At 39.9% G+C, this 15,234-nt stretch overlaps 1 protein-coding gene across 1 annotated transcript; it reads left to right on the top strand.

Annotated features, from left to right (window-relative positions):
- Nucleotides 1–8,346: 8,346 nt before the first annotated feature.
- LOC110920458 (xyloglucan endotransglucosylase/hydrolase protein 15) lies at nucleotides 8,347–9,553 on the top strand. The gene is made up of 3 exons (XM_022164678.2): nucleotides 8,347–8,632; nucleotides 8,733–8,926; nucleotides 9,011–9,553. The coding sequence occupies exons 1-3, from the start codon at nucleotides 8,360–8,362 to the stop codon at nucleotides 9,405–9,407; spliced, it is 864 nt and encodes a 287-aa protein (XP_022020370.1). The 5' UTR covers nucleotides 8,347–8,359; the 3' UTR covers nucleotides 9,408–9,553.
- The last annotated feature ends 5,681 nt before the right edge of the window (nucleotides 9,554–15,234 follow it).

Below are 15,234 nucleotides of genomic sequence, written 5' to 3'. Positions count from 1 at the left end.
TATACATTTCTCACTTTTATAACTCTATTTCATGTATTTCATTTTTTATACTTTCATTTCATGTAATAATACCTCTATTTCATTTATTTATGCCTTCATTTCATTTATTTATACCTTAATTTCATTTATTTATACCTCCATTTTATGTATTTAAACATCTATTCATGCATTTATACCTGCATTTCATTTATTTATTTATTTATACATCCATTTCATGTATATATACATCTGTTTCATGTATTTATAACTCCATTAGGTGTACTTCTAAGCAAAAAAATTAGCCCTTGTTTGAATTGGTTATTAACCGAAAATTAACCGAACTGAACCGATTAACCGATGACTTCGGTTACGGTTATGGATAATGCTAATAACCGAACCGAACCGAACCGAACCGTGCACACCCCTAAGTCATATGACGATGTCTATTGCAGACAATGTCATCATTTGGTTCGCATACTCAACATGCTGCTCGATGAAACCATGCTGACAAGCGTATCGCTTCACTGGTAGCCAAGGAAATGGCTAAAGTCATACCTCAGATCGTCAGTGAGATCAATGAGGTCAGCAGCAAATCGTCTGTCGAGTCAAAGAGCGATACGCCCAAAGCTCCTTTCAGCTTTAAACAATTCAAGGCCTGCGGTCCTGCTAACTTCACTGGCAAAGATGGACCCAACGCTATGTTCCAATGGTTTGACTCAATCGAAGTCACCTTCAGGCAAAGCGGATGCCCAGAAAATCTGCGTATTGTTAATGCAACCGGAGTTTTTCAGTCCAGGGTTCTGGACTGGTGGACTGCTGAGCGCAACAGGCGCGACAGTGATCCAACTTATGGTCTTTCTTGGGAGGAACTCAGGGAGCTCATGATGAAGGAGTTCTTCCCTCTGCATGAAGTTCAAAAGTTGGAGAATGAACTCTGGCATATCAAACAAGATAAGATGGAGGTGACAACGCTGGTCTCACCGCTCGTTTCAAGCAGCTCAGTATCATCTGTCCTAGTCAGGTGGCAACACCTGATATGACAATCAAGAAATACATCCGCGCTCTCCCCGACTGTGTAGCTGACTTTGTTCTAGCAGCTAAACCCGCTACTATTGAGGAAACTTACCAACTCGCAGCGGAAATCAACGATAAGCAAGTCTTCTTAGCTGGGTACTTTAAAACCTCAACCGAAAGCCTCGATCAAGCAACTGCTACTCCCGCTACCGAAACTGCAGCATCACAAGGTTCAAAGTCTTCATGCCAGAATCGCAAGCGAAAGGGCAACAACGACAAGAACTACGCTACTACCGCCGCTCCTCTCAACGCTGTCCCCGTACAACCCAACAATTAGAAGCGGCAACCTACTATCACCAACGCACCGCCTGCTAAGCGTGCGTATACTGGTGTTCATCCTCTATGCCCAACTTGCGCCTACCATCACCCTGCAGGGGTGAATTGCCGTTTCTATGCCAACTGCAACATTTATTGGCATTTCACTGCTCATTGCCGTTTAGGCCCATGTCAACAAGCTGCTCGAGCTCCTGCATCACCAACTCAACCTTTTGCTATCCAGGGTAACCAAGCAGCTCCTGCGCCCGCTGTTAATGCGCGAGCTTGCTACTCTTGTGGTGACCCAAATCACTTTGCTAACAAGAACCACAGCAACCACCGCAGCAACAACCACAACAACAGCAACCTCAGCAGCAGCAACAACAACCACAGCAAGCAGCCCCCGGAAGAACTTTCAACATCAATGTCCGCCAGGTTTAGACTGACAACAATGTTGCCAATGGTACGTTTCTCGTCAATGGCATTTATGCTTCGTGTTTATTTGATACTGGAGCCAATAACTGTTTTGTGTTGTTTGAATTCGAAAAGCTCCTAAAACGTAAACGCGCTAACCTCCAAACGACATTCGACGTAGAAATCGCCACCGGAAGAACCGTCACCGTTAGTTCTGTACTCCATGATTGTACTCTCGAACTCAACAATCACGTTTTCCCTATCGATCTCATTCCTATGCAACTTGGTAGCTTCGATGTTATAGTAGGCATGGATTTTCTTCGTGAAACTCGTGCTGAAGTTGTTTGTTTTGAAAATATGATTCGTTTCTCTCTCCCTAATGGCGACCAATTATGTGTTTATGGCGAAGTATCCTCGAAAGAACTAAAAGTTATGTCGTGCATTCAAACAAGCAAGTATCTCCGCAAGGAAAACATGGCTTTCTTAGCACACATCGTAGTAGCGGAGAAGGAAAAGAAGCCGATGGAAAAGGTACTTGTGGTTCGTGATTTTCCTAATGTCTTTCCTGACGATTTACCCGGTCTACCCCCCGACTCGTGATAGTGACTTTCGTATCGACCTTATTCCTAGAGCTAACCCTGTCGCTAAAGCTCCTTATCGCATCGCACCGTCCGAAATGCGTGAACTTTCTAGTCAACTCCAGGAATTACTTGATAAAGGTTTGATATGCCCTAGCACATCTCCATGGGGCGCACCTTTCCTTTTCGTGAAAAAGAAGGACGGATCGTTCCGAATGTGCATCGACTATAGGGAACTCATGAAGCTTACTATCAAGAATCGCTATCCTCTACACCGAATCGATGAGTTATTTGATCAACTGCAAGACGCTACGTGTTTTTCTAAGAGCGATCTACGTGCCGGTAACCATCAATTGCGAATTCAGGAACAGGATATCCTAAAACCGCTTTTCGTACCTGTTATGGCCATTACGAATTCGTGGTCATGCCTTTTGGTCTAACAAACGCACCTGCGGTCTTCATGGATTTGATGAACCGTGTGTGTAAACCCTTTCTTGATCGCTTTGTTATCTTATTTATCGATGATATCCTTATTTATTCAAAGTCCAGAGCCGAACACGCGCAGCATCTCCGATTAGTTCTTGAGCTTCTCCAAGGGAATCGCCTCTACGCTAAGTTCTCCAAGTGTGAATTTTGGCTTGAGGAGGTTCAATTTCTCGGTTACATCGTCAACAGTCAAGGTATTCACGTCGACCCCGCGAAGATTGAAGGAGTTAAGAGTTGGATTAGATCGAAAACCCCATCCGAAGTTCGTTCTTTTCTCGGATTGGCGGGTTATTACCATCGATTTATCGCTGATTTCTCTAAAATCACCGTTCCTCTCACTTCTCTAACTCATAAAGACAAACCTTTTGTTTGGGGAACCAAACACGAGGATGCCTTTCAAACTCTCAAGCATATGCTTTGCAACGCTCCCGTACTCGCGCTACCTGATGGAAACGACGACTTTGTTGTTTATTGTGATGCCTCAAACCGAGGTCTTGGTGGTGTTCTTATGCAACGAGACAAGGTTATCGCGTACGCGTCTCGCCAACTCAAAGTCCATGAGAAGAACTACACAACCCATGATCTCGAACTCGGTGCAGTTGTTTTTGCATTAAAGATTTGGCGACACTACCTATATGGTACCAAGTGTATGGTCTTCACCGACCATAAGAGCCTACAACACATCTTGAACAAGAAAGAGCTGAATATGCACCAACGCAGATGGGTTGAACTTCTCAACGACTACGACTGTGAGATACGCTATCACCCAGGCAAAGCAAATGTCATTGCCGACGCTCTTAGCCGACGAAGCTATTTACATAGTGTTCGTGATGTTCAAGCCCAACACGACCTCGAAGCCCTCATTCGCGACGCTCAACACGCCTGTTTTCTCGAGAACACCTTGAAGGAAGAAAGAATTCTTGGAACTGAAAACCAACTAATGAATAAACCGAATGTTATCTTTCACTCTCTCGACCGCATTTAGATTCCCAGTTGCAACAACTTTCGGGAGATATTGCTGACTGAAGTCCACAAATCTCGATATTCCATTCATCCCGGTGCCGACAAGATGTACCAGGACCCCCGTGCCAGGAATGAAGAAGGGTATCGCTCTCTATGTTTCGAAATGCCTTACTTACTCGATAGTCAAGGCTGAACACCAACGACCCTCTGGCTTAATCGAACAACCCGAGATCCCGATGTGGAAATAGGAGAGTATAGCTATGGATTTCATTACGAAACTCCCTCGCACGCTATCAGGTCACGATAGCATTTGGGTTATCGTTGATCATCTTACGAAATCCGTTCACTTTCTACCGATACGAGAAGATTACAAGGTAGAACGATTAGCACGAATCTATATCGACGAAGTCATTTGTCGACATGGGACACCTTGTGACATCATCTCTGACCGCGACGGTCGATTCACCTTGCGTCTCTGGGAGACATTCCAATCCACTGTCGGTACTACTCTTAATCTCAGTCCCGCATTCCATCCGCAGACCGATGGTCAGACTGAGCGCACGATCCGCACCCTTGAAGGCATGCTTCGTTCGTGCGTTGTAGATTTTTGTGGTAATTGGGATACGCATTAACCTTTAGTAGAATTCTCGTACAATAACAGTTATCACGCTAGTATTCAAATGGCGCCCTTTGAGGCATTATATGGAAGAAAATGTTGATCGCCTATTGTATGGCACGAGGTCAAAGACGCTTAAATTACCGGTGCTGAGTTATTACAAGAAACGACTGACAAGATCCTCCAGATACGAGACAATCTCTTGAAAGCGAGGAGTCGTCAAAAGAGTTACGCCGATAAACGCCACGAGCGCCTTGAGTTTGAAGTTGGTTATCACGTACTCCTAAATGTTTCACCTTGGAAGGGGGTGATCCGATTCGGCAATAAAGGAAAGCTAGCACCACGATACGTGGGTCCCTTTAAGATTCTGGAAAGAATTGGCAAAGTGGCCTTCCGACTCGAATTACCGGAGGAACTCAGCAACGTACATCCGACTTTCCACGTCTCGAACCTCAAGAAGTGTCTAGCTGAAGAAAACCTGCATGTCCCTCTCGAGGATTTGCAAGTTAACGAAACTCTACACTTCGTGGAAAAGCCAGTAGAAATCATGGACCGAGAGACCAAGACACTTCGACACTCTCGCATTACTATAGTGAAGGTTCGCTGGGAAGGCAAACGCGGCGCCGAGTTGACTTGGGAACTCGAAAGTGATATGAAAGCTAAATATCCACATCTCTTTGTTATGCCTGGGCCTTAATTTCGGGACGAGACCATTCGATCGAAAGAGCTGGACTTGGTGTGTTTTTCCGTCGTTTGACACGTCGTCACGCCGTCTCCGTTAAACTCCAAACTTTCTACTTAGAAAATTTTACCAAATCTCAAATAACAAATCACTCACTCCAAAGGCCATCCGACCGGATGACCATCTGATCAAATGACCATTCAACCAAGTGACCCGTCTCTTATTTAAAATCGTTTCAACATTGGGAACCGTTTTGAACGATTTGATTAAAATTCAACCTTTAACAATTTTCCAAACAATACATACTCATTCAAATGGCCATCCGTTCGAATGGTTATCCGCTCAAATGACCATCCGCTCGAATGGAGACTCATCCGTTCGGATCACCTTTCGAACACTCAATCATCCGGCATACTATTTACGCACTGTTCAACACTTACGCTACTGTTCTATGCTCAGGCTTACTCCAACGCGCTCCCTTCAATCCAATCAAGCTGTGTTTGCTTGTTAAACACATACTGTGAGTATACATGAATCCATTTTCTTTTAATGCACTTTTGGGTGTTACATACGTTCTATATCAAAACACAACACACAACATAGACACTTTACAACGCTAATCGCTCCCGCATGTTATACGTGATCTATGAATGCTTGTTACTGTGCTTATATAGTGTTACACTATACCGCCTCTAGCAACGATAGTACTATCGTTTGGACTCAGCACCTGTGGTGGACAGGGGTTGTTAGGGATCACATCACTTTACTTCACGTGTTCGCTGAACATGTGTCGCGCATACTCTACAACACAGTCTCATGGTTAAGTTGTAATCATTGTGTGATAGTTACTTGCTTTCGCCCGTTACGTGATACATGCTGGTTATGCGTAAAAACGCTTTCTTAACTATATACTATACAAACTTGTGTACTCACCGTTACATTTTATGTATTGACTTTATTTTAGCGTATGTGACAAGTTGATGGACTTGTTTGCTGGAATCAAGATAGGCAGTCTAGAAACTCATCTAATAGAAATCTAGGTTGTCGGGCTTGTTTTGTTCGAGAGAAACTCGTTATTTGTAATAATTACTTGTTGAATATTTGTTGAGTGGTGTGGGACAATTAACCTTTGAAAATTTTGGTAACAAATAGTTGTTATGGATCTCTTGAGCAATCTGGTTTGCCTAGTGCCGCGCCCCAATGTTTCCGCCATCGGTTGGGGTGTGACAAAATGTTTCAACTAATATTTCTAATATTTGATTGAGTTTTGGTTTGTATAACCTGTTGCAATGCTTTTGTGTTCGGCAGTGGTATTGCCGATACATCGGAGGATGATGATCGGTTCAGATGCATTTCATAAAACTCTACCTATCTTTCGTGACAGTGACAATGTGACCTGAATTGGCCGGTCTTCACAGTTATAGATGACAAGACATGAACATGTGGATGATGGTTAGAGATCGTGAGATTTTGAGATACAATTTAGAAGAAATCAAGAAGACTCAAACTTTTATTCCCTGATGATAAGTATTTAATTGTATTAGAGATATTTTTTCGAAAGGCTAATTGTATCGGAGATAACTTAGATCTTTGTATTACATTTGAATATTTTATTATATTGTATTCAGATATTTATCGTTAATTTTCGTTACCCAACTATTTTGATAAATCAGTTTAATTTCAGTTTATTTCATTTCGACAACTTGTAGAAGTTAAAAAAGCAAACAGTCTTCTTCTTGCAGACTGCAGAGGTTTGATCCACCTCTTCTGCTATAGATGTCTGTAGATGTGGTTCGAAGACTGCAGACATTTTACCTCTGAAACAACACATAAGGCAATTAATTTCCGGACCATCTACTAAGTACGCTGGTTCAATATGCTCTTCGTTTCGTTGAGAGTGAATCTATTGTAAAATTAACAAAACTTGTACCAAAATTGATCAAAGTGAATAATTTTTGGATAAAGAGAGAAGTAAATATAAATTTTTAGAAACTAGAAAAATTAATTAGAGAAACATTCCATTTTGGGACTACCATTATAATATTTATAAGAGTAGTTTCGAGACGTGTGGAAACATGCATGTATTTAGGGGGAGGTGTGGTCTCAGGGATTCATTCGGTGAATGGAGTTCACCGATCGCGGTGAACGGATGCCGGCCCAATTTTAGTGAACGGAGAGGAGTAAGGGCGATGAGTATACACCGATGCGGGGAAGAGAATTGATGGAGGAGAGAGAGGGGTTGATGTTGATGCATATTGTGTGGATATGGCTGGTTACGGTTCGACTATGTTACGAAGTGAAGACCGAGGTCAAGATATCCTCCTATTTTGACATGATACGACGTTTATTATATATTCGATGTAAAACAGCTGCGTGTGTGCAGTCTGTTAGATGTGTGAGTATACCCGAGAGCATTAAGCTCAAATATGCTTTTCTTTTTCATAGATGACATGTTTACAAGATAGAGCAAGCAGACAATAATATAATCAGGCTACAGAGTGTGGTAATGACCCTCATAATCATCAACATCAGTGCCATGTCACCCACCTCTAATCCACCAGCCAAAACCAATACCAATACCCTAAGATTGTGGTTATGACTCAAACCACTATCCCCTTATTTATTTTAATTTATCCTTGTCTAAAGAAAAAGAAAATGATTTCTTGAAAAATGGAAAGGAGGACCATGGTTGCTATGGTTTAATCCATGCAAACCATGGTGGATCATGCAAGGGGTGCTGTAGCCTTCCATTCATGTACTTACGTGACAAATCATGTCCCATCCATTACCCCCACACCCTTTAGCCTAAATAAACTTAGAGTGACTAATATTGATGGTCTAAATAAATGTAATAAATAACTTAGTTTAGTGCTTAATAATTTGAAAATATTGTGATTATAGTTCTAGTTCTATAATAGGTGTACATGATTAATTAATTCATATTTAAAATTATAACCTCAGAAAAAATAAGTAAAACATTCCATTTGGAACACTAACCATTAATGTTATGACTGAAAATATTTTCAATGGAATAGTGGAAGGAAGTTTCACATAAATATGTGTGTCGAGAAACACAAGCAATAATTGTTCTCCATGAGTTGGCACGCGTAAATGGGTGTCTTCTAATCATTTTTCGGTGGAGTCACCTCTTGTCCACCAACCAGGATGGTTCCTACGGCAAACTTGTGATCATGTAGCCACACCTATATATATATATAAACCATCACTGAAATTAAACATAAACCCATCACATCTCTTCCTCTCTCTATCTTTCACACACATACATACACACTAGTTCGGTTGAGAAGAATAATGGGACATTCAAGCCATAATACTTGTGCAGTTGCTCTAGCAATTTCATGTCTGATTGTAGCTGCATCGGCAGGAAGTTTTTATGACGAAATGGACATCACTTTTGGAGGTGAACGTGCTAAAATTTCCAATGGCGGTCAGGATCTATCCCTTTCACTCGATCAGTACTCCGGTTCAGGTTTCCAGTCCAAGCACGAGTACCTCTTTGGAAGGTTCGACATGCAACTCAAACTAGTACCTGGAAACTCTGCTGGTACTGTCACCACCTTCTATGTAAGTAGTCCATGCCCTCATGATTTCAAAATTTGTATCTTGACATTATATCATAGTTACCAAGTCCCTAACAAAAAGCATGACTGATTTTGTACACCAGTTATCGTCACAAGGAGCGGGGCATGATGAGATAGACTTTGAGTTCTTGGGCAACACCACAGGAAGCCCTTACACAATCCACACCAATGTATACTCGCAAGGGAAAGGAGATAAGGAACAACAGTTTCACCTATGGTTCGACCCAACTGCCGCCTTCCACACCTACACTATTGTATGGAACGCACAAAGAATCATGTAAGTCCATCTCACATTCGATCTATGCACACAAGTTACCCGTACTACTGACATGTACTGATCTTCAACTACATTTTACTACAGTTTCTTGATTGATAACATACCAGTGAGGGTGTTTAACAACCATGAGGCTGCTGGAGTTCCCTTTCCCAAGAGCCAACCGATGAGAGTGTATGCCAGCCTGTGGAATGCAGATGACTGGGCAACCCAGGGTGGGCGTGTGAAAACTGACTGGAAAAATGCACCTTTCACCGCTTACTACAGGAAATTCAATGCCAATGCCGATAAAGTTGGTCCTAACTCAAGGTCGACAAGCTCTGTAAATGACAACCAGGCATGGAGAACTCAAGGAGTCGATGCAGCTGGCCGAAACAGGATTAGGTGGGTGCAGAACAAGCACATGATCTACAACTACTGCAATGACCGCACACGCTTTACTAACGGTCTTCCTGCTGAATGCAAACGCTCCAGATTCCTCTAAGCCTACATGGGATTTTGGTTTGAATGCAATTCATCATCACCTTCTAGTAAATATTTCCAGTCTTGAAAATTCTTTATTCTTTCATATTGTACTTGTACTTGATGCAACGATGATAATAAATAAATGAACAACAAAATTCTTTATTCTTTCATATTCTACTAGTTCGACCTGTCTACATTTTTTCCCACATAAGAAGTTGATGGACATGGAATGTTTAGGAAAGCTGTTCAGCCGCATGGCCAACTCATCAAAGTGTACGTTCACAAGCAGAGTCGAGCTAGGGGTAAGCTCGGGCTCGATTATAAAATGAGCCAGTTCGGATTTGAAACCGAGCTGGATGCCTAAGCTCGAGTTCGGCTTGGTTTCAAACTTTGCTAGCTCGGCTCGGCTTGATTAGTCTCGAGTAAATAAAAAATAATAATAGATAGCTTTGAAAACTCAAAGGTCTAAAATTCAAGTAAAACAAATACAAAATAAGTTTCAACCAAATACAAAATATGTTTCAAATGTCAACGAAGCTAAACTCAAGTTCAACCAAATACAAAATAAGTTTCAAATTTCAACGAAACGCATAAGTTCATTTACATCTTAATCAATCCACAAAATATTCACAGATATCCAAGTACACACCTAAATACCCGCAAATAATAACAAATATATACCTATACTATATAATAAAACAAACAATGAGGACACATATTGGTCATTGGAGTCATATGCTTTTTGGCTTTCCCACCTCTCTCTGGTTGTCTCAACACGAACTCCACCCGATCTTCATTAACTTACCCACCATCATATCACATGAATTGAATCCATCTCGCATATATTTTTTAGACAATATGACCCACTAAGATTCTTCTTGCGGTTGTATCACACAACAATTCTTTCTTTTAACCCAGTCACAGGATACGCGTGTCTTCTTCTTGAAATATCACATATTAAATATCCTCTTCTAAGTTGTCCCTCACAGCAGGTTCTTCATACTAATTGCTTCCCTCACAGATTCTTCACTTTTTTTTACTTGATCCACTCATTAGATTGTTTTATTTTACCTTTCACAGGTTATCTCCGCATCATAGGGTTTAATATTGAACATGTTACACCATTTACTTATAGCTATAGCCATAGAAATGGAAAGGGCTATAAATGGGTGATGAATTGAAACAAATGTTTTAGAGGTTGGTAGACAAGTATCTTTAGTGTTTCATAATTTAAAAATGTTATAACTTACACACTATATTTTTAATATTGTTTTTGTTGAAAAGTTGAGTTATAATTTGTCATTCATATGTGTTAAAGTTCAGTTTTATTAGTTTGAATTGTTGTTTGAACAGGTTTCATACATACGGGGCCTGGATGAAACATTTGAGGGTTTAAAGTGTGCGAATTTGGGTTTCATGAGACGAATTTGGGTTTCATACATACGGGGCCTCGATGAAACATTCCGTGGAATGGAGAAGCAGTTAGTACCAAACGAGGAAGGAACTTTATGTTTCATGAGACGAATTTGGGTTCCTCTGTTTGGTGGTTTGAGAAAGGTTATTTTCAATGAGGCTCACAAATCACGGTACTCTATTCATCCAGGAGCGGATAAGATGTACCAAGATCTTGATGACTTCTATTGGTGGCCTAGGATGAAAGGCGATGTTGCGGTTTATGTTAGTAAGTGTTTAACGTGCGCCAAGGTAAAAGCCGAGTACCAGAAGCCTTCAGGACTTCTGCAAAAACCCGAAATACCCAAATGGAAATGGGAACAAATTTCAATGGATTTCATAACAAAGTTGCTAAGAAAGCCAAAAGATCACGATACTATTTGGGTAATAGTAGACCGGTTAACGAAATTTGCGCATTTATTGCCAATCAGAGAGAAGGATAACACGAGCAAGTTGGCTGAGATATACATAAGAGAGATCGTTACACGTCACGGAGTGCCTCTCTCGATCATCTCTGATAGAGACAGGAGGTTTGTGTCAAGGATTTGGCAGTCCTCTCAGGAAGCATTCGGATCTCAGTTGAATCTGAGCACCGCTTTTCACCCACAAACACATGGATAGAGCGAACGAACGATTCAGACTTTAGAAGATATGCTGCGAGCTTGCGTAATGGATTTAGGTGGAAGTTGGGATACTCACCTACCATTGGTCGAATTTTCATACAACAATAGTTATCACACAAGTATTCAAGCCGCACCGTTCGAAGCTCTATACGGACGCAAATGTCGATCATCGATCTGTTGGGCTGACGCAGGTGATAGGCAGTTATTTGGTCCTGAAGTGGTCCAGGAAACCACAGACAAGATTGCACAGATCCAAGAACGCATCAAGGCGGCTCGCGATCATCAAAAGTGTTATGCGGACCGAAGAAGGAAACCTCTGGAATTCGAGGTGGGAGACATGGTATTGTTGAAGGTATCACCCTGGAAGGGTGTGGCACGCTTCAGATAGCGTGGAAAGTTGAATCCGCGTTATATTGGTCCGTTCAAGATTCTGGAAAGGATTGGTTTAGTAGCATACAAGTTGGACTTACCTGACAAACTTAATGGTGTTCACGATACATTCCATGTATCAAGCTTCAAGAAGAGTCCAACGCAAGAAACTGTTGTCATCCCAGCTGACGAAATCCATATTGACGACACGCTCCACTTTGTTGAAGAACCAGTTGAGGTTACTGGTTGGAAGATAAACAAAACACGCAGGAGTAGTGTCAAGCTCGTCAAAGTTCGTTGGAATGCAAGACATGGACCAGAATACACATGGGAACGTGAGGATCGCATGAAAGAAAAGTACCCCCATTTATTTCCTAAGACCCCTGCAACTAGAAGCAGAGCCTAAAATTTCGGGACGAAATTTTCTTAACGGGGGGAGAATGTGACAACCCTCACAAATCCAGGTATCCGTACAAATTAATTAATATTTAATTAGTGCTTAATTACTGTGCTTGATTACAATTATGAATAAACTGCTTTCTGTTTATTGATACATACATACTCATGCATCATACTTTATTACTGTCACTCCATTTACTACACACAAACAATAGTGACAAACTTGATGCACAAAAGCACAGTTAGCACAGTGAGCGGATAACCCAGTAAACATGTTGACATTTCCAGCACTAGACAGACATTGTTTCTGAGGCCAGTATGAGACAGGAATAGATTACTACACTAGTAGGGAATGTAGGGAGGTGAGGATCATAAAACTGCGTCACTAGGTGATAATTATAGTGACCGGAAGTGCCTAAAACATACTTTAATTACAAAATTCTGCACCAAACACAAAAATTCAGCATTTAACAATACTAGTAAAGTGCAAAAACTTGGCAAAATAGTCCTAGTCACTTTCCAAAGTGTTGGGAATTTATTGTATCACTAAAAACTATATAAACGACACTTTATAGCTTTATTTAGCACTTTGACGGATCAATATCCAACCGAACAATCGGACTTTACCCGGAACATAAAGATATTGCCAAAAACATAGTTTTTACTTTTCTGAGCTAGTTAGGGTCCCCGAACACCCTAACACCCTTTATATTAAATAACACACTATTATCCTAACTAAATAACCTTAGATCCTAACTAAATGTGTAACCATACCATTACACCCCAACCCCTACCCCCCCCCTCATTTTGACGGACACCACTGGGGGTGACCCACCTCCATTTTCTTTGATTATTAAATTGTAATGGTGGGGTATCTAGAGAACATAATACAAGTTGGATATTCATAAGATTGGTCTATAAGTATACATGAGAGTTAACAACCTTCATTTCATCAACTCACCACAACAACAAAGCTCTCTCTCTTCCTCCAACCACCTACGGCCGCCACCCCCTCACCATACTACCACCATCATCCACCATTGTTCAACCATTTCTCATACATACATAGAAGCAAGGTGTCCTACAAACAAGCCGGGTGCTTTCGGAAGTTCAAGAACCGCTCTAGATTTCTTTTATCCACCACATTTACATCTTGTTTCTTCCCTAGCCTTGTGCTAGTAGTAAGTGCTTCTAATCATCATCTTGATCTTGTTTATGGTGGTTAATAGTTGATTTAATGGTTAAAAATTAAGAAACACTAAAGAACTTACATTAAAGTCTTGAACATAAGGTGAATAGGGTGGATAAAGAGAAGATATGTGTGTAAATCTGTAAATCTTGTGTAGTTATGATTATTTGATGTTGTTTGTTACTAAAAGTAGGATGGATCATCATCTAGACATACCAGATCATGTTCAAGAACATGAACTAGTAGGATGTTAGTGTTAGAAATAGGAAAGATGATGAACCCATCCACCATAAACTTGAAACTTGAATAAACATAATTTTTCTTGTAAAATGAAGTTGTAAACTTGTGGATCTAAAGATCTACAAGTGGTTTTTCGGAAGAACCAAGCGGAAGATACTAGTTTTGTTAAAACCCGGATATTTTATGAACTAGAAGCATTTTTGGTAAATAAACAAGTGTGTAAACACTTGTGTAACAAGGAAATTTCATAAAGAAATATTTTTGTGAATCTTGACTAGAAGTTGTGTAACTTCAAGTTCTTTAAAAATAAAGTTTACAAGAAACTAATCATGTTTTTAAAGATAACGAGACGCACTAAATATGATGGTAATTTACTACGTATTTTTACAAAACTCTCAACTTCATGAGTTATGGTTTAGTCTTATTTTTGTCAAGTTTGATGAATAAATGTTGTATGTTGTTGATTGGTAAATTGCTTGATTGATTTTAACAAAAAGAAAATGATATGCTAAAAGCATGGACGCCCCCATTTACAGATGAAACTCTGGCGAAATTTTTCTAAAAATATAACACTTAGAAATATTTTTATAACAAATGGTTACAAATGTATTTTTAACTTGTTTTTCAAAAAAATAAACTTCGCCGTGATTTTTAGTAACAAATACCAAGTACCGGAGGTGGATTTTCGTAAATAAAACTTGTTAAATATATATTTAGAATATATATTTTATAATAAGACGCTCGTGTGATTATGTAACTATTTTGTGAACTAGATATATATTATTTTTAGGGTAAAAATATTATAACATGAAAACACCGTGAAATTACCACTCCAAAATAATACCAACGCGCTCACAAAATAAATATTTAAGTTATATAAGTATCGTAATACAACGCGAACTTTAAAAATGTAACTTATGTATTTTTCAGAAAAATACTTCTATTTGTACATTTTTGTTAAAAATATTATTTTGGAAAAAAAGTCTTATGAAATAAAATATAATATTTTTGGAAAAATATATATATTTTCGAAATTAAAACATTTTAGACAAAGTGATTAAATATATTTTCAAGTGAGACTTAAAATATATTTTCGGAATTATAAAACACACATGTATTATTACCCCCATCCTTGGGAAGGAATATACTTATGAAATAATTAAGAAGTGTAAATACGAAATAGTTGTCTAACTATTTCCCAAAAACGTTAAACCTTAAGCCAAGGCACGACCGTCCGTCTAATAGAAATTAGTACGTGTAGGTCGTCATGCAGCAGGTTGAGTTGGGATCGACTATTTCACTATTTCACGAGACGCACTTCTGTGAGTTCATGTCCCCCTTTTCTCTTAACTGTTTTCAGTTTTATAACTTAGTTTTACAACTTCGGGGGTGAAATACATGTTAAAATTATTTAGAACATTTTTATACATGGTATGGTTAGCTTAAGGAGGGTTAGGACGTTCAGATCATGTGAGTGGTGGGCACAACACTTAAAGCCATTAATCCTCGTTGTTAGGACCGAGGGACACAAGAGTGATAGATCTATTTGGGTGTAGCGAGCCCACACCCGTGAG

Source organism: Helianthus annuus, chromosome 11, assembly GCF_002127325.2.
Source record: "Helianthus annuus cultivar XRQ/B chromosome 11, HanXRQr2.0-SUNRISE, whole genome shotgun sequence".
In the NCBI taxonomy this organism is placed as follows: Eukaryota; Viridiplantae; Streptophyta; class Magnoliopsida; order Asterales; family Asteraceae; genus Helianthus; species Helianthus annuus.
Note: the sequence above shows the minus strand (reverse complement) of the source record. Positions and strands in the feature narration are given on the sequence as shown.

Excerpts from the sequence above, each read along its gene's own strand:
- LOC110920458 (XM_022164678.2), top strand. The coding sequence starts at position 8,360 with ATGGGACATTCAAGCCATAATACTTGTGCAGTTGCTCTAGCAATTTCA. Across the intron at positions 8,633-8,732 it reads GTACTGTCACCACCTTCTAT|TTATCGTCACAAGGAGCGGG; the intron begins GTAAGTAGTCCA and ends TTTGTACACCAG. Across the intron at positions 8,927-9,010 it reads TGGAACGCACAAAGAATCAT|TTTCTTGATTGATAACATAC; the intron begins GTAAGTCCATCT and ends ATTTTACTACAG.